At 39.7% G+C, this 21,150-nt stretch overlaps 1 protein-coding gene across 1 annotated transcript in view; it reads right to left on the bottom strand.

The window, feature by feature from the left end:
* LOC144828901 (cadherin-7) overlaps positions 1–21,150 on the bottom strand; it is a 290,016-nt gene that overhangs the window by 40,222 nt on the left and 228,644 nt on the right. The window contains exons 8-10 of the mRNA XM_078687508.1: positions 16,456–16,592; positions 7,952–8,073; positions 3,899–4,016 (exon numbers count right to left, since the gene is read on the bottom strand). Of these exons, the coding sequence (XP_078543634.1) occupies positions 3,899–4,016; positions 7,952–8,073; positions 16,456–16,592 (377 nt within the window). The remainder of the gene's footprint in view (positions 1–3,898; positions 4,017–7,951; positions 8,074–16,455; positions 16,593–21,150) is intronic.

The raw sequence follows: 21,150 nt of genomic DNA, 5'->3' as shown, positions 1-21,150 counted from the left end.
TAAAGTGCTCTTTTGGCTGAGTTTTTGATATGATCCTTCATTGAGAAGTTCTTGTCCGGGGTGATGCCTGAGGACTTTACTGAGTTGGACGGGGTGAGGGACCAATTGAGGGCATCCGGGTTCTTGAACCAGTCTTGGACTGTTAAGTGGTTACTTTTAGAGGAGAACACTATTAATTCAGTTTTGTTTGGATTCAACTTTAAGTGCTGTGAATTGAACCAGGTTTGTATCATGGTTAGTGTGGCTTTGAGGTGTAGGATGTCATAGGGTGATTTGATTTTGTAGCAGAGTTGCGTTTCATCTGCATATAGGTGATATTTCACCCCTTCTTGCTTCAGGATGATTGTAAGGGTGTTCCATGAAGAGATTGAGCCTTGGAGTACACCAAGAGTAATTTGTGTGGGTTTGGAGAAACCGGAGTTGATTTCAATTTGTTGCGAATGGTGTTTAAGGTAAGAACTGAACCATTTTAGTACTCTCACATTAATACCAGAGCAGATCTTAAGTGTCGCAAGTAAATCTGAGTGATTACAATGTCAAATACCACTGATAGGTCAAGAAGGATGAGTAAACAAGATTCACCTTCATCTAAGGCTCTTTTTGAATGCCATCTGAGATCTTAAGCAAGACAGTTTCTGTGCTACAGCCTTGTCTGAATCCTGATTGGAAGGTATCATGGAGGTTATAATCACCTATATGTTGATTTAGTTGTTGAAGAACACACTTCCCCATAGTTTTGGCAAGGAACAGGAGGTTGGAGATAGGTTTGAGGTTGCTGAGATCATTGGGATCTGCCCCAGTTTTGTTGAGTATGGGTGTGAATTGTCCTAGTTGGAGGGAGTCACGTACACAGCCTGCGGCAAGAGATGAGTTAATGTGTTTGTCCAGAATGGGGCAATGATGTGGTTGAGGATTTGTACTATTGTGGAAGGGAGAAGATCCGGAGTGTGGGAAGTAGGCTTTAAGTTCGCAATTATATTGCAGACTCCTTTTGTTGTCATGAGTTTCAAGTCAGACCAATTGGCATCATTTTCAGCTGGGTGAGGTCATGGTTGTCCTTAGAATAATTTAGGATCTGTGACTTGGATGAACGATTGATACATTTTTGTGAATTTTTCAGTGAAGAAGCTGGAAATTTCTTTGCAGCGTTCATTGGTGGGTGTTATTTCATGTAGAATTGCAAGGGTGGTTTGTCTTTTATCAATATTGAAGTGCTTCCTGGGTCTATTATTAGCATGGTCAATAATGTTACTAATAATATCCAGTTCGCCCCATGGTTGTCAGTCGCTATGTCAAGTTCAAGAATATTCAACTGCAAAATTTCACATCTACCAATTCCCCTACCACCACACCATAATTGCAAGTATGTAGTTACTGTTTTTAATTCCACAGGCACTTACCATAACAATTTATCGGTAGTCAATGTAGTATATGTAATATTTTTATCATGCGATAAATCATGCAACATAATGCCCCCCACCCTCCCTATTTGACTTAAAATACCTTCTGCATTTTAATCTGTCACTTCATTTTTTATTGTTCTGCTTCACTTGTAATGTGAAGCAGAATTTCACCTTTGGGTACATTTTACTCAATCTCTTACTATTTACCTCAATAATAGTAATTATTGTTTAGATTTTCACTTCTGTGGTTACATTAGTTAATTGTTGTTCTTGTATTTACTGTCATGAGCCTCTTGCTGCATACACGTTTTCCCTTTATTCACTTACTAGAGGAGAATTTTTCGGACAAAACTCTTTGTGTAAATAGGAAGTTTGGGAATCTCACAAGTAGAATAAGACAAATTAAAAGACATGTGACATTCAACAATGTGAAAGCAAGAGGAGGATGTGAGTCTTTAATACTTAACGAAGCATCTCAAGAGCAGGACATTACGTACGCAGTACCACTTCAGGATAACTTTCAACTAATAAATATAAGGGACTAAACACTGAAATAAAAGACTGAAGGTCTTGACAAAATGAACAGGACAACGCACTTGGCTCAATAAAGGAGATCAACAATGTAATGTGTGACACACAAGGGACACTTGGCAGCAACAACACCATAGCAATTAGTGCGAGACACGTCAGACGTAACAAGATATCTGGGCAGTAAAATTGAAAAATGGGGCAGTTAAAAAGAGAAATCTGGTAATTAGTAAGATACGTGGGAAATTAGAAGAAGCACGGAATGTACCTAGCAAAGAAGTGGAGTCCAACATTGGAAGATTAACACACGTTTAATTACTCTTACTTGACTTTCTGTAGATAGGGGATCGAATAATCACATCCATAACTTGCACATTCAATGAGGATGTTTGAGCTCAATGTCAACTTTAGCAGCAGTCAACATTCATGCTTTGGAACAGTAAGAACACCAATATATTACTGCTGTAAGAGAAATATGGTGTCAAAAATGAAATCAAGTACTTTCCCAGAGGGGAAATGAGAGGGTAGTGCCATAAATCATGTGGGTCAGGAAGAGCTGCGATTGTCTACTTATTAAATAGCTTGTTTATTTAAATATCCTTTTCTCAATAAGTATTTATATATGTTGCACAGAAAAAGTGAAAGGTCAAAGGGAGGTCAATATATTTAGTCCTCAGAGAGTTTACATTGCCTGCTTCTTTTCCAAAGTCTAACCAATCATATAGCTACCTGATTTGAGAAGAGGTGTGGCGCAGCGGCCAGGCACCAGACTCCGGACTACAGGGTTCACGATTTGATACCCGGTGCCAGCAGCAAGTTAGTCCAGCACCATGTGACTCTGGGCAATAGCTCGCTTAATCTTCCTGACGGCCCCAGTGCCTTGACACCCTCAGGTAAGGGTGCACTTAACAAATACTGGCTTTAATTTCCTTTGCATTTTCGGAGGTGAATTATCGTGTTAAATACTTGTTAGCACTGAAAATAACTAATTTGCCCCATAGTCAGTGAATTCATGTTACCGTAGTAATGTGACATGCCCAGGCCATTGTATGGAGACAGTCTCTCCTTGTATGGTATTGTAAAAGGAGAACAGTATGCGCCATCATAGTTTCCAGCAAGTAGAAAGCTTTGTCTTATCTTCAAATTTCAGGAAGTGTAGTTTACACTTTAACTCAGAGAGCTAAAATTCTATTGTTTCTGGTACTGATGTTTACACATTCTTACTCGGATTTACCAAGACTTAGCGTCAGGGTTCCTTCACTTTTGTGGCACACCCCAGACAAAAAATTAATATGGGCATTTATTAAGCAATACAAAGTCGATTTGCGTTACTTTGCGTTGGGTAGGATTTACATGGGTGGAGCATGGTTATTCCATTGAACCCACCCATGTATTTTGGCACAAACCCAGATTTTAAAAAACTGTAAACCCGGGTTTGTGCTAAAAGGGTGAAGCTACTCGACACAGGCATTATTTCTCCTTCTTCCTATTTACATGTGTGTTGCCTTATGCAACACAAATACAAGAGGGAATTGCCTCTCAGGTATACCTTCCTGCACAAAAACAATCCTGCCTCTTACTCGTGCATCCTTGCACCATGGTGTAAGGGTGCCTGCTTTGGTGCTAGGCAGCCTCGGGTGCCCCAGTGCAGGTAGAAAGCGGAAGAAATGGTGCTGTTCAGCTTCCTACCATTCACACAAAGCAACCCAGCAACTTTGCTTGCTGCCCTGCATTTGGTAAACTTTTAGTAAATACACTCCATCGTCTTTTTAAAGGTTTGCATGAATACTTAGCACTCCTGGGATTCAGGTTCCACTTTGCACTTGTGTGGCTCTTCACAGATTTACATAATTCTCACTGTTTAATTAAAAATGTTATCCTAAAGTACGCATATTGAATTCGTGCCTCCTTGATAGATATTGTCTGGCAGCGTTTGACACTTGTAAGCAGTCTCCGTTTCTTCCTACCTTTGTTGTCTTGCAGTGTAAAGTTATGATTGTTTGGTGACTCAGACGCCAGGCTGAAGTAGAACCGGTGGCCATTGGAAGGTTCATCTTTGTCAACGGCGCTGATTTTCTGTATAACCTGCAAAGTGTGGTACAGTGATACATTTCATTGTGGTGTTTATACAAGCAAGCCTACTCACATTTCCTTTTTAAAATAATCACAAAAAAGCAGTTCAGTTCAACAAAATCACTGTCTTGCAGCTGGTAAAACATAAGCTATAAAATCTGCTATGCGATCACGAGCTAATCTTGTCAACTGTAAATTGTTAATACTTCTTTCTTCGCTTCTAAGTTGTTAAAATGATTCCCCGTTATAACTTTGGACGACAAATTAAATGGAAGTATTATTCTGCTAAGTTGTTTGCAGATATGTGCTATATTGGAGCTTGTCGATGTGTTAAAATAATCAGTGGCTTGAAACAAGACAGCTCGTCACCAGAAGAGAAATGCGCTTTAGAAAGGCCTAATTATGCCTGACAGACTTTTGAAGTATCCTTTATCAAGGGAGGATGAAGCTAAGACTAGGTCAAAACGATCAGTCGTGCGTACACATACTTGAAACGATTCACCAAGCAACACCTACATTTCTACATAAAAATTAGAAGGAAAACAAAAACTAAAATGTCTGATGAATTGATTTAAATCTTGGCTGCGCTGCATGAAATCTTGAATATCAATTGGATGCAAAAACTACCTATGTCAGTCACTGTTACCCACTTTATGAGATTAGCACTGTATATAGAAATACCAGACTTTATAGAGGTCTGTGGTTCAATCTTTCTTGAAAAATATTTATGTTTTTACACTTGTTCATTTGGCAGAAATAATTAAAGAAGTATCTGCATTCCATTATTCTACAAAGTGAAGCCCGACGTTAGCTCGTTGCACATCCCATTATTTAATCACAGAATACAGAGCAAAGTCCCCAATTGTAATCCCAGCTGTAATGCAGTGAGGGTTGGGGCAATGATGTGAAAGAGAAAATTGAATTACACAAGGCACTCCTCATAGAGCAACTCCTAAAGTTACCGACCCAAAGCAACTGGTTGAACTATTCAACGTAGCCTCAACACTCGCCATCAGCTCTTCTCTGATTCCCCTCCGTTTCTCCAGCAGGGAAGCTCGCCTTCTGACTTTGCAAAAAAGTTCCTCTCCATACATGCGGTTTTGGCAGAAACCATATTGATGCTTCAATTCACTTTTCCAGTAGGTCGTTCTTGATTTACTGTGGTTCTGTTCTCTTGTTCTGCATTGATCTGCTCACATCGAGGGACACAAATAACGTGCTTCCGACACTACGGGTTTAGAGATTGTATCAGTGATAGTATCTGACTTTTGTGGCATCCCAACTCAACTGGGATCTTTCCAGTCTCTTGTTTCTTCCCAGCAGGGCCTTCGTCAGCAGGTGGAATAACCTTTCGATTTCCACCTTCAAGGCTGATTTATGGCTCACATTTCCACATTCCTTCCAGAAAAAGAAGACCCAGAAGCCTCACACATGTTGTCCTTTTGTATTGTCCATAACATTTATTTCGTGTTCTGGCGGAACCATGGCAAAGATAGCACAGCCCCTACATTTCTCAAGGTTTTTCAACATGCCTGCTTGCACATTTGACCCTCTGCGTTTCAGATCTGCGACTGCACATCTCTAATCTTCACCTCAGGTTGACCCACTTTTATTTTAAGTGCCTCTCAGCCTACCTCCATTGTGGAAAATATAATCAATATTTACAAAAGTCTCTTGAATGTTTTGAACAAGGTCATGATCGATGCCTTGTCCTGCATTAGATCAGCAATATGGGGGTCCTGTGGGTTACGCTCACTTGATGTTGCTACTGACAAAAGTACATTTTCAACACTCTAACATTTTGCCCTTATACTCTTTGGGTGGCATATCATTCAGAATACTGGATTTCTGTGAAGTCTCAACCCTTCTTTTTTGGGTTCAATTCTCCTTGCTACGCAGGATAATTCGAGTCTAAACAGTGGTGCTGCATGAGCAGATATCATGTATGAGGGCCTTCTGCCATGGGCCATCCATCCCAGGCCCAGTACAGCACACTTCGTCTCTTCTGTTGTTCACCATGTTCCCACACTGGTAAAAGGCTAAAAGGTCTCCATGGCCCTGGGCCAGTTTCCCAGGAATACCTCTAACGTGTACAGTGGTCTTCATCCTACAATCTCCAGTCACTTGAACAGAGACATTCACTCTCTTTCCTGCTTTCAGATGCACTGCAGCTGCAGCAAACAGTGTGGACACTGACTGGAGGCACCGCATTCTGGCACCCAATAGTGCAGGGTGAAGTACCACCTCACCACAGAGTATGGGTTGCTCAAGATTTCCAAGCAGCATTTAAAAGTAAGGCTGATGCAGCACCAGAGCACTAGCTATGTCATGATCTTTAGGACTCTCCACATTCCATGGTCTCAGTCTCTGATCCCTCCGTAGAAGCCACCCTGGAGTTCATCAAAAAGATGTCATGCAAGCTCTGCCCCTATGAAAAACATTTAACAATTGCTCTGAATCTTGATTTTGTTTGACGGGAATGGTTTAATCCATTGTTTGGCTCTACTGCATAATAATGCTGCAAAAATGATTAGCTATCAGAGCTTGCACAAACGAAAAGGTCCACAATTATTGGAGAATTGTGACAAAAGTGTTATGATAAAAACAGCGTTGTCATCAAATTGAACTTCCCCCCTGATTTTGATACACAGGATTTTTGAAGAAGGCCTGAATTATAACCAGATATGTTGTTACAGAGATTGACAACACGCATAAAGCATTGACTATTTGAAAAACTAGATGTGTGAATGTGAGTGCATGTATGTGTTCTTGCATGTGTGTGCTCACGTGTGTGAGATAGAAACATGGGGGTATCTAATTTATTTTTTGATTCGCGCATTTCTTATTAAATATGTCTCTGTCCACATGGGAATCATATTAGCCAACTGAATTTTGTGAAGGGTAGGGAAAGCAATAATTAGGAACTAGGAAAAGTGGCTTCCCCATTCAGAAATGGAAAATTGATGCTATATTCCCACATCTAGAATTACTGATTTCAAGTGTATCAGTGATATTGTAATGTGGGAATATCACATGGTGTTCCAACCTGCACACTGCATATTCCGTAAGCAACGGGGAATTACCCTGGAAATCTGTATTACTTCACCTGATATGGTAAATTTCCATTTTCCATTTTCCCACATAGATATTTCCAAAAGTTTCAACTGTTTTAGGAGGGTCATGTAATGCTCATCCATAAGTGCTAATCATAATATTAAAAGCATCGTATCTTCACTTCCACCTGCATCACACTTCCCCCCTCAGACTATATTACACTGTAACACAAACGTTTATCTATAGTTTCATCTGTATTTTGTCTTCTGCGCTCATATATCTTATTCTTATTTCTTAGTGTATTGTCTCCATATTAACACTAGCTTTTTAAATACCTGACAGTGTTTTCTCTTTCATCACTCTATATTCTGTCCCAAGTATCCTCTTATTTTAAGTGCTGTCTGAGCGGATGTATGACGTTACATTGCATGCTTTTACCACGCATGCTTTTACAACGCGGTTTTTACAACGCATACCATTACAACGCATAGCGCTTTGGGGTGCTGGATAGTGAATAGTTTAATTTACTATTCCAACTCAAGTCCCCGTGGACACTAGGGAAGGTGTTGGATAGTAAATTAAATCTATTCCCTATCCTAGAGCGCCCCCCAGCGCAATGCGTTGTAATGGTTTTCGTTGTAAAACCTGCGTTGTAATAGCACTGCGTGGTAAAAGTTGCGTTGTAAAGGATGTTTCCCGTCTGAGCTGATATCTCGAATTTCTTTCTCTCTAAAATCCATTTCTCACCTCTCTGATCATTTGTTTTACATCTCTCAGTTCTTACTATCCATGTTTTCGCATGTTTGAAATGTTTTATTCAAAGTACATTCAAGTAATAATATAATAAGCTCATCAGAAAACAAATGATTGTTGTCACTTTGTAGCTACCGTACCTGGCCAGGAAGAGCATTTTCACATACAGTGGTCTCATAATCCATCGCAAATTCAGGGGCATTGTCATTGATATCAAGAATGGTGATGGCTACAATCCCTCTTCCAATCTGAGTTGGGTTCTCTGTGCAAAGAAAACGAGACAGACAGACTGACTGAGTCGCAGAGTAGACAATAAAGGTCATGGCTTCACTTGAACCAAAACAGTAATGGAATATTCAATACAGTACAACAACCATTTTGTGATAAGCAACGTGAAAGATTAGTCTACATTTAAGAGCAATCCTGCATTTTATTGCAACAAGGCACATTTTGTTATGGTTTAAAACAACCAATTTTTAATTTTCAATGTATTTATTTATTGTTTTAGCTACGAACCTTACGATAATAAATGATTTAAAAACAACTAAAAGTAAAAGACTTGGGGGCATAGGTATTATCAAGAGTGGCGTTACAATTATCGCTGCTTTATCGTCAGGAAAGTGCTCCTGGACTCTTGGAATATCAGCTCACTCTAGGGGCTGGAATGCTGCCGCGCTAGGGCCAATAAGACAGCTCCCTTCATGTTAAAGCAATCATACCAGATATCCCCTGCACTCCATCTCCCTCTGTTAGACCTAATGCTTGTGGGTCTGGTGGGCTGAGACCACAGAGGTTTCAGCTTATTTACCAACCCGTCATAAGCTGCTAAGATTTCTCCATTATCATCAGTCAGAGGGTTCAAGATTATCACTCCATACTTGGATATGATGTATTCTAGCAGGGGGAGTTCAAGTAGTTATTTCTCACTGCACCATCTAATTCTCCCCCTGCTATTGGCTGGGGTGATCACATGCCCATAACTCCCCTCTTTGTGTTTTTTACACTGGCACATCGCCTCAAGCAAAGCTTTAAACAGAGTGCCACAGGGTCGTGGTCACTCTCCACTCTTCTGACAACAGTCATATCACACTCATTCTCACCCCTATGTATTAACTATAATAGTCAGCACAGCAATACTATCAGAGGCAGCCGCGGCCGGCAGTAGGAGTACCTGCAGGGCGGTGACGTGGGGAGGGGGAGGGGCAGGATCGGGGGTAGTAATGTATGGATTCTGGAGTTTTACAGGTAAGTAAACATTTAAATAGATAAAACGAATTTCGTTGCGCGCACTGCTTCGCATTTGGGGATGCAGTGCACTCAACGAAATTCGTTTTATTTATTTAAATGTTTACTTACCTGTAAAACTCCATAATCCATACATTACTACCCCCCACTCTGCCCCTCCCCCTCCCCACATCACCGCCCTGCAGGTACTCCTACTGCCGGCCACGGCTGATCAGAGGGAGTGCAACAATTATTAAAGTGCAGCTGATAGTTTATAAACACATCAGAGAATGCACCACCCTTCTTGGTGGATTTAAAACTACTCATGGCTGTTTTGGAAATACTTAAGCAATAATCTTCCATTAGGACTTTGGTTTTAATGATAGCATCAGATGGTTGTGTATTGAAATCTCCACAAATCAGCAACAAATACTTTCCCCTTTTACCCTCCTCTATCAACTTACAGTTAGCAACATTCTCCCAGACACTGCTAGTATAAGAGTTAAATTTCCACCATATCGCCTGGACCTCTAGGGCCCCCCCCCCGGTGGAATATATACATTCAGGTTGTCAACTCCTCCGCCCTCACTCCCCTTAAACCAGATACTCACATGTTGTAGATTAGGTGGAGGATTCGCTACCCCCAATTGCTCTATCCTGCATTTCAGTTTGCAATACACCCACAAAGTAAGCCACCTCGAAGGCCACCCCTTCCTGGGGCAGACAGCCTAAGTGCTGATGTCAAGAAACCCATTCACACCGATTCTTTAAAGTGCCCACCTTTCCTAAAAGCAGCATATAGCCTATTGCTAGATACATTTCAGTAAGTCCTCCTCTTCTGTTTTGCTAGCCTAGCCCGCAATATTCCAAGATAAACCATGCAAATAATCATTACCAATCCTGCCTTTTACGCTGGCCTTGGATAGCTTAGTTGAAGTATTGGCAGCAGACACAAAGGACGAGCTCTTCCATACTCAATTAGACTCTCCTCTGGTGGACACTCTGGCTCTGGAAGCCAGTTCTGCAGCTACTCATGACTAATCTTTACAGTTACACTCTTTGACCCCAGGGTTTTGGAGCTTAAATGTTCTGATATTATTTCTAACCCTGGGCGTAGTTTGCGTAGCTGCGCTACGCGTAGCTACGCGAAGTGCACATCGCACTACGCGAGCTACGGGAACTGCGTAGTGCACTCGGAAAAATGCTATTAGCACTGATTACACAGTGCCGGATGCTTGTCCGCACTGTGCAATCAGTGCAAAACGCATCTTGCACAGTGCAAGCGGTCTGCCTCTCGAGTAGATTTCTACTCAAGCGGCAGCTTTCTCAACGCAGACTGGTAGTTTCTGATCGCGAGCAGTCGCGAGTATACACGACCACTCGCAATGAGAAACCTGACCTCCCTGCGTTGAGAATCTCGCCGGGAGGTTTATTTTCCACGCTTGCGATTGCCAACTTGATGTTGCTGATTGCGTACGAGGAAAAAGTCCTGCCGGGATATCATTTTGCTCGCTTGTGGACACCAACTTGACGTTGAGGACCGCGAGCAAGCAAAAAATTACCGCTACGCTACATGTGTTTGCACTGTGCTCCGTGCTATTCGCATAGCGCGAAGTAGCACAAACTTCACAAACTACGAAAGCGTAGCCCAGTACTTTGCCCAGGGTTAATTATTTCTTGCAGAGATACGCAGATTCTTAGGGACTACTCCACAAGTAATCAATAGGTTGCTCTTCAGGAACCCTGCAGATAATCTGTGGTTAAAAAGGCACTCATTTCAAAGGGGCACTGTATGTAATGGGTGTTGCCCTGGTAAAGTTGCCTCTTCTTGGTCAAAACATGGGAAGGGTAAGACATCGACCCCCATAATAGTAAAGTCATCTGCATGACTGTGTATAAGTCTGGTGATGCCTGGTAGTGCAAATTCGACCTTGGAGGAATGAGCAATGCTCTCTTTGAAGCCTGGCCCAAATTGCTGATTGATCAGTCTCCTATCTTCATATCACCTGACAAGACCACTCTTAGCTAAGGAATTGCATAGAAAAGAGTTAACAATCTTGACCTGTGTATGGACTTCGCACAGCCAATATCTGGGAGGAGATTGTTAAATTCCAAGCAGCAATCAGCTGCTTTCCAATCACCTATGGTAGTGGTATCTCACAAAGAGTCCTAATTTGCAATTTGGCCTCCCACATTGTCTCCTAATTTTACAAAGATTGGGGCCAGTGGGTTGAGACTGGGCATTGATCCAGGTTCCCCTGTGGGGCAAGCAACCAGGCTCCCTGGCTGGTCAGCACCCAAGCCTTACACAGGGGTTATTCATGTGCCATGATCAGATAACGTGACCAGCTGAGGCACTTCAGTTACCCCATTGATGGGTCAAATTTTCCTCTTAGGTTTCCATTTCCTTTTAACTTGCACTGGATGTTTTTTCGCTTGATTCAAGTCATCTGCTCCTTGGCCATTATCGCACTGCAGAGATGTATCTGTTTTTGGACTTGGAGTATTATTAACATCAGTTATATCATTTGGGCCTCTGATGGGGTGGTAGCAAGTTGGTTTTCGGGCAGTCATACTCTCTGTTATGTTTCTGCTTGCGGAACTGCCTCTTGGGGCAAGACCTTGATTAAACGCATTAGAAATGGAGAATAACCATTTTAATGAATATACAGGAAAGGTAAGGTCAGACCTTTCTTTTTTGTATTTGCCATTCTTTCCAGTTATCACAGGTTCTGTGATAGTACTTGCGCTTCTAACGTTGCTGCGTTTGCAATGCAAAACTCCCCTGATTCCTCAGTGCAGTTCTGGAACACCTTGGGACAGCTTCTATTGGCATAATCTTGCAATCTTCTCTGTTATGGACAATTTCTGCTTCTTGGCACATGATATGTGTGTTGAGGGTGTCAGTGATTATGCTGGCCTTAGCATCCTAATTCTTTACTTTTGCTTTCCGATGGAGAGATGGCCTGAGTGTTCCTTTGCAGGCTAGGCAGATATCAACCATTGTGTAAGGTTGGTTGGCAAAGTTTGCCTTCTGTGTTGTCAAATTGCCTGACTCATTTTGGATGTCCGTCAGTGAAGCTACGTCTTGGTTCCTGCTTTCAGGCACTAGGGCACAGCGTATTAAAGTCAATAGTGATCTTATAAGGTCGGACCCATCTGGTGTCTTCTCTAAAAGTGAGAGTATTGAAGACAGGGCTCTGTTGATGGCGTTAATGGCTTCTGAGATTATAAAACCTGGCGAGGCCTCCAAGTTATATAAGAAGCTCCGGAGGGCTGGTCTGCTGGAATACTCTAAAAGAATGAGTCATCAAAATGGGGGCATCCCGTGGATGCTCTGCTACTTTCCCCAGGAGGAGTGTCAAACTCAGTCTAAGCCTCCCCTGTGTCATCCCCTGTGCCATCAAGTATAATTATGGGGTCATCAATATTCCCAGCCAATCCATATGCGCACCCTCTCATGCACTGTGGTGCTTATTGGTACATTGGGCAGGGTATAATCGAGGAACGTTAAAGAGCTGGTTCTCAGGGAATCATTGCCTGGGCAATTATCTTTCCATTGGTCACACAGCGCTGTGGGGCTTTGGATTCTGTTGTCCCGAAATAGGCATTTAGAAGGGTAGAGAGATGAAGGATCACTGGTTTCACTGAACTTTTTTGCAGACTCTATATAATCAGTCAGTTGTGAATCTCCTGGGCTTTGCAAATCTCCACTTTGCCATGTGACCGTACTAGAGCTTGTTCCTGAGCCTGGGCTTTTTGGTCTACTGTATCATCCTCAGACTAGCAGGCAACCCCTTTGGGGCTTTTATAACTGGTTTTACCTTCATTGAGGTGGACTGGCCAGATTTTGCGCAGGGCCAACCCCAACTTGGTCAAAGTACTGGGCCAGCTGCCTTTCAGGATCACAGGACTCAGTGTGGCTCTAATGGCTGGCACAGGTATAAACTCATTTCCAATCTTCTGGTAAAACTTTGTTATTAGCTTTAGCGCGGGTCTGCTCGCGTTACTGGAATTCAAGGAGACAGCAGAGTGGGCCTCTGTGGATTCTACAGGCACAGGATCAGGCACAGATTCGGACATGCCTGCTGGTGTGATTGTGAATTCCTTCTGCTCGCAACCCTTTCCAATTTAGAATGGCGAACAGCACTGACAAAGGAGGCTATGAAACAAAACAATTCATGTTGCTTTAGTTGCACTTTAGAGAGCATTATTTTCTTATGTAACATAACGTTTAAGTGAGGTGGTTAAATCGTTTTATAAACGGTAAAGGGAAAATTTGTCATTGTGTTGGAAGCCCATTGCCCACACAAGGGTAACGCAACACTAAAGTCAGATTTATCAAGCCATGTAAGACCATCTTGCGTGGCCCTGCACAACTTGATAAATCTGGTGTAACGCAAGGCAGTACAAATTCCTGCCTTTTGTTACTCTTCTCCATGGAGGCGTTTCGTGGGTGGAGTGCAGGTGTTCCTATGCATCCACTCATGGATTTTGGCTCATTGACTAATTTACCATCAGTAGTACACCTAGGAACGAGTAAAAATGCTAAGCCTACCCAGGGGAGGTGTAACGTGGAGAAATATCTTTATTTCTCCTCAGTGTTTCCTCTTTCTATGTGTGCTGCATTCTGCAGCACACACAGAAGGAGCAGGAACATGCTTCTCAGGATTGCTTTTGTGCATAAGGGTGTCCCTTCTGCCATAAAACAAGCCGGCTTACAGCACAGTCACCCTTGCACCATGCAGCAAGGGAGCTTGTGTTTGTGCTAAGCAGTCAAAAGTGCGCCAGCCCATGGAAAGGACAGAAATGTGCCGTATGATGTTAAATACAGAAAATTCATGCCCTTTCCTTATCATGCAGCACAGCAAGGTTGGTTGCTGTGTTGCACTGCATGAAACTTTGATAAATAAGCCCTAATATATTTTGCGCTTTATGGAAAACTATTGTTTCTAAATGCCCAGTTGCACGTATAAGACTTTATAAAACCCCCTGAAAGTTACCAGGTTGGTAATAATAAACTATTTTTCAACATCTTAGTGAGAGCTACTTGGTGTGATGCCCGGTCTTTTATCACACACACAATGTATAGTCACTCAAGGCAGCAAACAACAATGCAGTCAGATTAAAAAACAATTGTCTTGATCAGTATAGCATAGTCATTTTAACATAGGAATTATTAAAATCTGCCCAAGAAAAAATATATAGTCAATTGAAAAGAGTGATAAAAGGATGACTCTAAATTGCAATTATGGATGTGCCACAACCAAACAATAGCCAAATCCAAATCCGTTGGTCGTATACAATTTCAAGCCTGAAGTCAATGAAATTGATATAAGGTTAAGCAATTTGTGGTATTATGCAGTGTAATTTGCCTGTGCTGGCAAAGGTCCAAACTAAAAAGATTTATTAAAGAGATAATTAAATGAAGCCGGACCTCTAAGCTGGATTTGTGCAAATTTTCTGCAATCTTATGTTTAAGGGTAGAGATTGGAACACTAGTGTTCCCAAGGAGGTTTAGAAGGAAATAATCAAAGAGTTAGCATTGTGGTTGTTTACAACCATTCCCAATTTAATTTCCCTCCTCATTTGCATATGTATAGTTCTTGTAGCAACATCATATTTGGAGCAGAGTAGGTCAATGGATTTCTTGTCGTGGATTTTTTTTTTCTGGATGAGAAAAAATGATAGAAGATGTACATGTGTAAAGGAACACTTCTACAATACTTACTCCTGAAAATGTTCCAATTTCTGTATAAAGTTTAGGAGGCAAGGAGTCTACATCGATTTCTCAACATATTGCTTGTTATTTCCAGAATCTGTTAAAGTGTAGCAATCTATGCAAATCATGAGAGAAAACTAAGATACATAGATTTCCAAATTGTGTTCACTTCATTATGAATTAGTCCATTACACCACTCCATATTAGCTAGCGGAAGAACATGGAAATATTGAATTAAACTGATTAGTATGCAGACATTTTTAGTTTTGTGAAACTCTCTTCAAGTACTAATTTAGAATAATCTTGATATTTGTATGTATTTAATTATTAATGTATGCATTTAGTACACAGTTACCAAATCATCAGAGAAATATCCCTGGTGTGGCCATCCTGTTTCATGCATTTTTTTAATCAAATGTTTAATTGATGGATGGATACTGTTTATAATTCTGAAAAATGCTTTTTGCTCTTTATGTGTCTATGATCCGTGTATAAAATCCAAACTTCTGTAACTAGAACATGTAGATGCTTGCTGTTTGATCAACTAAATAATCATGAACATAGTAGCATAAAATTGGAATAAAAGCAGTCTTTTCTCTCAGCAAGCCCTATTTAGGTCTTGGCTAGGCAGCGCATGCGCTGTCTCTTCGAGAGATACTGAATACACTATAGTGGGGGAAGCCCCGCCCACTTTCCGGCCATATGTTTGATTGGCTGCAATCATAAATTCTGCATTATGATTGGTTTTTGGTTTGTTAGTGCTGCTTCCTGACGGCCATGTCGTAATTTTTATTCTTCCGAGGCTATCAGCCCCTTTACTTAAAAAAACGTTTTCTTCCCCTGCCTCTCCCCAATCCCTCCTGCAGTCCCTGACTTCTTGGACCACAACTAGCCCCCCGCCCCCTCCTGCTCATGCTTTCTCTGATGCCCGCACTTCCGTTGAAAATGCAATAGGTCTCCCGTAAATACGAGTCCTATTGCATTTTCAATGCTTGCTTCTTTTGTTATCGTTTTTGCGAGTTATTATATTGTTGCTATTGATGATATTACTATCAGCCTTATTAATGTTCTTATTGTTAAAGCTGATATTGTTATTTCAATTTTCATTAATAATAATTCACATATTAAACTGATGTATAATGGCAAATCACTATGTGATTACTTGAGAAGTACCCGAATTACAACAATACAAGGGTTCTGAAGTTTCACCTGGTAAAATATCTATCTACCCTTTGGTTTCTTTCCTTAAGACAGAACAATTATGATGTTCCTAAATACAATTCACGAATGTTTATAATAAGAATACATGCAACACCACTACCAACAACTACTTTTCTAAAGGATAGTCACATTATCTGCAGCAAAACAAACATGTTTTTGCGCGTTTCTTAATTCATTTGACACGGATGGCATTTCATCTTTTAGGGCATTATTTAAAGTCATATAATTTGTCTTTGAGATTCATTCATTTTGATCGAATGGGTAGCATAAGGCAAATTAAACGTGTATTTTGTCAATTTAATAATACATTTATACAGCAATGTGTATTCAGTCTTGGCTTCCACTGGTAAAAAGTAAAGCTGCTCTATTTTAATAGGGACTTGAGGACTTCCCTTTTAAGCTGTTAAAACACAGGTATAAATACATATATTGCACCATTACTTTCAATATGCAAAAAAATATATATGTTTTACTCACGGTTCTCCATTGCCAAGACAGTGATATTATGAACAGCATTAGTTTCCCTGTCCAGAGGCTTAGCAATGGTAATGACTCCGCTGTTAGCATCAATATTGAAGTACCGCTCAAGGTCTGTATTTCGATCTATTGAGTACCTAGACGTAAAATGAAAAAATTAAACATTTATCAGGTTAGGGCTATCACATTGAAATTCCAGGAAAAACTAGCATACAATAATAACGCATTCAACCATCCACAGCGAATAATGCTATTTAGGAAGGGTTAGCTCTTCAGACTCTATTCTCAAAAAAGTCAGAATGTTACTCAAATAGATTAACTTTTATGTTTTAGTAAGAATTTTACTTTGTTGATCTGAAAGGATTTGAGGGATAATAAGGTAATATGTCAAAGCTGATGTTTTTGAGGCTTATTTCTGGAACACGTTTATGAATTTGAGGTTCCTCCTCTGCAAAGGTATTTCTCAAAGCATACACGCATTAAGTCTAAATGTATTTATTTATTTATTTATTTATTTATTTATTTATTTATTTATTTGTGTATTTTATAAAGCGCGCAGCGACCCCAACGGGGTATGCATATGTACTTTGCAACCTTTATACAAAACTATAAAACTTTTTCTCTACTGGGAAAGTATTTATCCCCATGAAGCAATCCCATCCCCCATGGTTGGACTTGGCCCTTTTTTGTAAGGTTATCCCCAGACTTTTTGCCTTCCTCCGCCTGTTTTTCTGACCTTTTTGTTGACTTTAGGACTCTGGAGACTTTACCACTGCTAATCAGTGATAAAGTGCATATGCTCTCTCCTCTAAAACAAGGTATGATGGGTTTCTCCGTGATTGGCATATTAGATTTACTAACAAGTCCCTAGTACAGTACAATACATGTGCCCATGGGCTATAAATCAAATGCTACTCGTGGGCCTGCAGCACTAATTGTACCACCCAGATGATTAGCCCTTCAAACATGTCTCAGGCAGGCCTGCCACTGCAGAGCCTGTGGGTGCAGTTTTAAACTGCCATGTCGACCTAGCATGTTAACCTACCTGCCAGGTCTAAAACATTCCTTTCTACTACATTTATGGCACCCCTAATGGTAGGCCCTGGTTAGACATATCGGCAGAGTGCAGTGCCTTTAAATCGTAGGGCAAGTACCTTGGAATTTTACATGTCCAGGCAGTGAAAAACTGCTACATTTGTTTTTCACTACAACAAGGCCTGTCTCTCCCATAGGTTAGCACTGGTGCTGCCTTATAACACTTTACAAGTGAATCTTCAAATTGGAAGCAGATAGAAAATTGGAGTTTGGTGTCTCTTGACTCACAATTTATAAACACATATTTTAGTGGTTAGTTTTTAAATTGCAGGTCTGAAAATGGCACTTTTAGAAAGTTGGCGTTTTCTTACTGTAACCATTCTGTGCCTCTAACTGTTCCTAGTATACATGTTTGGGTCAGGGTGACAGCTGGGCTTTGTGAATTCACTCTGGACAATTACACGCAAAGGAATCTGAGGCATGCCCTGCATATCCTGATGGCCTATCAACGGGCTAATGGGTCCTCCTGAGTTAGAGTGGTGGAAGAAGCTGACACTTGCACCTGAATAGGACTGTTTCTGTCCCCACACAAAGAGCTACATACCTAACTGTAATGTGTCTGGAGCCAGGGCCAGGAAAGGCAGAGTCTTGTGTACTACAAAGACCTTTCTTTGAAGGCTCCATACTTCAAAGGCTAAAATGGGTTTGAGTACTGGACCTCTGACACCATGTAATCAGAATACTTGTGGACTGAGGGGTGTACAGTCATAATATCGAGTCAATTATTTCGACTGGACAGAATATCGAGTAAAAAATATAGAATGGACATAATATCGACTAGACATAATATAGACAACAAAAATATCGACTAGAGAAAATTAATATCGAATAGAATGGACATAATATCGAATCAAAAATATAGAATGGACATAATATCGACTAGACATAATATAGACAACAAAAATATCGAATTTAAGGTAAGTTAATAATAATTTTTATTTTTTGTGTAATATAAGTCTGTAGCGGGTTGTGGGTTTATAGGGGAATAGGGTGGGAAGTAATTTAATTCTAATTAATTAAATATGTTAATTTATTTATTGATATATATTTAGAATTAATTGTTAATTAATTATTAATTGGTAATTAATTAAAATATAATTGGTAATTAATTATAATTGATTAATTGATAAATATTTTAATTTTAGTAATTTATTTTCTGTAGCGGGTTGTGGGTTTATAGGGGAATAGGGTGGGAAGTAATTTAATTATAATTAATTAAATATGTTAATTTATTTATTGATAATAATTTAGAATTAATTGTTAATTAATTATTAATTGGTAATTAATTAAAATATAATTGGTAATTAATTATAATTGATTAATTGATAAATATTTTAATTTTAGTAATTTATTTTCTGTAGCGGGTTGTGGGTTTATAGGGGAATAGGGTGGGAAGTAATTTAATTATAATTAATTAAATATGTTAATTTATTTATTGATATTTTTTTTTAATTAATTGTTAATTAATTATTAATTGGTAATTAATTAAAATATAATTGGTAATTAATTATAATTGATTAATTGATAAATATTTTAATTTTAGGGTTCAGGGTCAGTTTTCAGTTTTTGGGTAAAGGGGTATTTTTAGGGTTCAGGGTCAGTTTTCAGTTTTTGGGTAAAGGGGTATTTTTAGGATTCAGGGTCAGTTTTCAGTTTTTGGGGTAAAGGGGTATTTTTAGGGTTCAGGGTCAGTTTTCAGTTTGTAGGTAAAGGGGTATTTTTAGGGTTCAGGGTCAGTTTTCAGTTTTTGGTTAAAGGGGTATTTTTAGGGTTCAGGGTCAGTTTTCAGTTTTTGGGTAAAGGGGTATTTTTAGGGTTCAGGGTCAGTTTTCAGTTTTTGGGTAAAGGGGTATTTTTAGGGTTCAGGGTCAGTTTTCAGTTTTTGGGGTAAAGGGGTATTTTTAGGGTTCAGGGTCAGTTTTCAGTTTGTAGGTAAAGGGGTATTTTTAGGGTTCAGGGTCAGTTTTCAGTTTTTGGGTAAAGGGGTATTTTTAGGGTTCAGGGTCAGTTTTCAGTTTTTGGGGTAAAGGGGTATTTTTAGGGTTCAGGGTCAGTTTTCAGTTTGTAGGTAAAGGGGTATTTTTAGGGTTCAGGGTCAGATTTCAGTTTTCGGGTAAAGGGGTATTTTTAGGGTTCAGGGTCAGTTTTCAGTTTATGGGTAAAGGGGTATTTTTAGGGTTCAGGGTCAGTTTGGGGTTTTTGGGGTACAGGGGTACTTTGTAAAAATAAAGTAAAATTACATTTAAATTACATTTATTTAATAAAATTAAATTATATTAAATTATATTATAATATTTTTTATTAATTTATATTCAAAAAATTATTATATACTTACCAATACTTATGTTGTAATGGTATGCGTTGTAAAGGTATATGCGTTGTAAAATCTTGCGTTGTAAATGTATGCGTTGTAAAAGTTTTTGCGTTGTAAAAGTTTTGTTGTAATGGTAGGCGTTGTAAAAGTATGCGTTGTAACGTCATACATCCCTGGAGTGGGAATAGTAATTTTAACCTCTACGCTACCCAGCGCTTTCCCTACTGTTGCACCCACTGGAGTGGGAGTAGTAAATTTTACCTCTACGCTATCCAACACTTTTGCTAATGTTGAACTCACTATAGTTGTAACAATAAATTTTAAACATTTTCTAAAATGTTATATATGTTTATTTAATAATATGTTTAAATATATATATATATATATATATATATATATATATATATATATATATATATATATATATATATATGTGTGTGTGTAATTTTTGGTGATATAATTTTTTTAATTATATAAATTATTTATTAAAATTATATTTTTTTAATAATTATTTCTAAGTTTATATTAAATATATTTATTACTATATTAGTTTTAACTTAATTTTAAGACATTTTAAAAAATCGATATTTTGACAGTCTATATTTTTGTAAGTCGATATTTTGGAGTCGATATTTTGGTACTTACCTGTTTGAAGATAGGGAGTCGATATTTTGTCAATCGATATTTTTGACTCGATATTTGTGTATCTCGATATTTGTGTCGTCGATATTATGTCAGTGATCCGGACTGAGGACATTCTGCAAGCAAGAAGGGCTATTGTGCTGCCCGGAAGGACTCCCGCGTTACTGCTTGCTTGGCTGTGTTCACCCACTGCCTAATGCTTTTTTCCTGGGAGTGAGAAGAATGGACTTTGCTCTCTGTATCCTGCTGTCTAAAAGTTCCCTTGGGCTTGAGTTCAGCTTTCCCCCTGTTGGAAGTCTCAGGACCATCAAATACTTCATCTTTAGCACTTGGGCTCCTCTGTTAAGAGCCCTACTCTTCCAAGTAATGCCAAGTCTAGTTCATGGGCCCTTGCAAGTGATTTTCTGTGCTAAAAAGATGAAACCAACACATCAACTCTGAGCGTCACTTCAGAACTGGCGCCACTCTGCATTTGACCCCATGCTGCTGCCTGCACCAAGGGTGTGGTCACGCTCAATGCAAAGATCGTAACTTACAATCACCACTGCTTTAGTCTTGAGTACCGTGTCACTGAAGTCCATGCCGCCAGACTACGACTCCGCTGCAGCACCTGTGGCCCTGCAAAATCTCCACCTTTCGGCTTG

The sequence above is a fragment of the Lissotriton helveticus genome, chromosome 4_1 (assembly GCF_964261635.1).
Source record: "Lissotriton helveticus chromosome 4_1, aLisHel1.1, whole genome shotgun sequence".
NCBI classification, from domain to species: Eukaryota; Metazoa; Chordata; class Amphibia; order Caudata; family Salamandridae; genus Lissotriton; species Lissotriton helveticus.
This window is presented reverse-complemented; position numbering and strand designations above follow the sequence as displayed.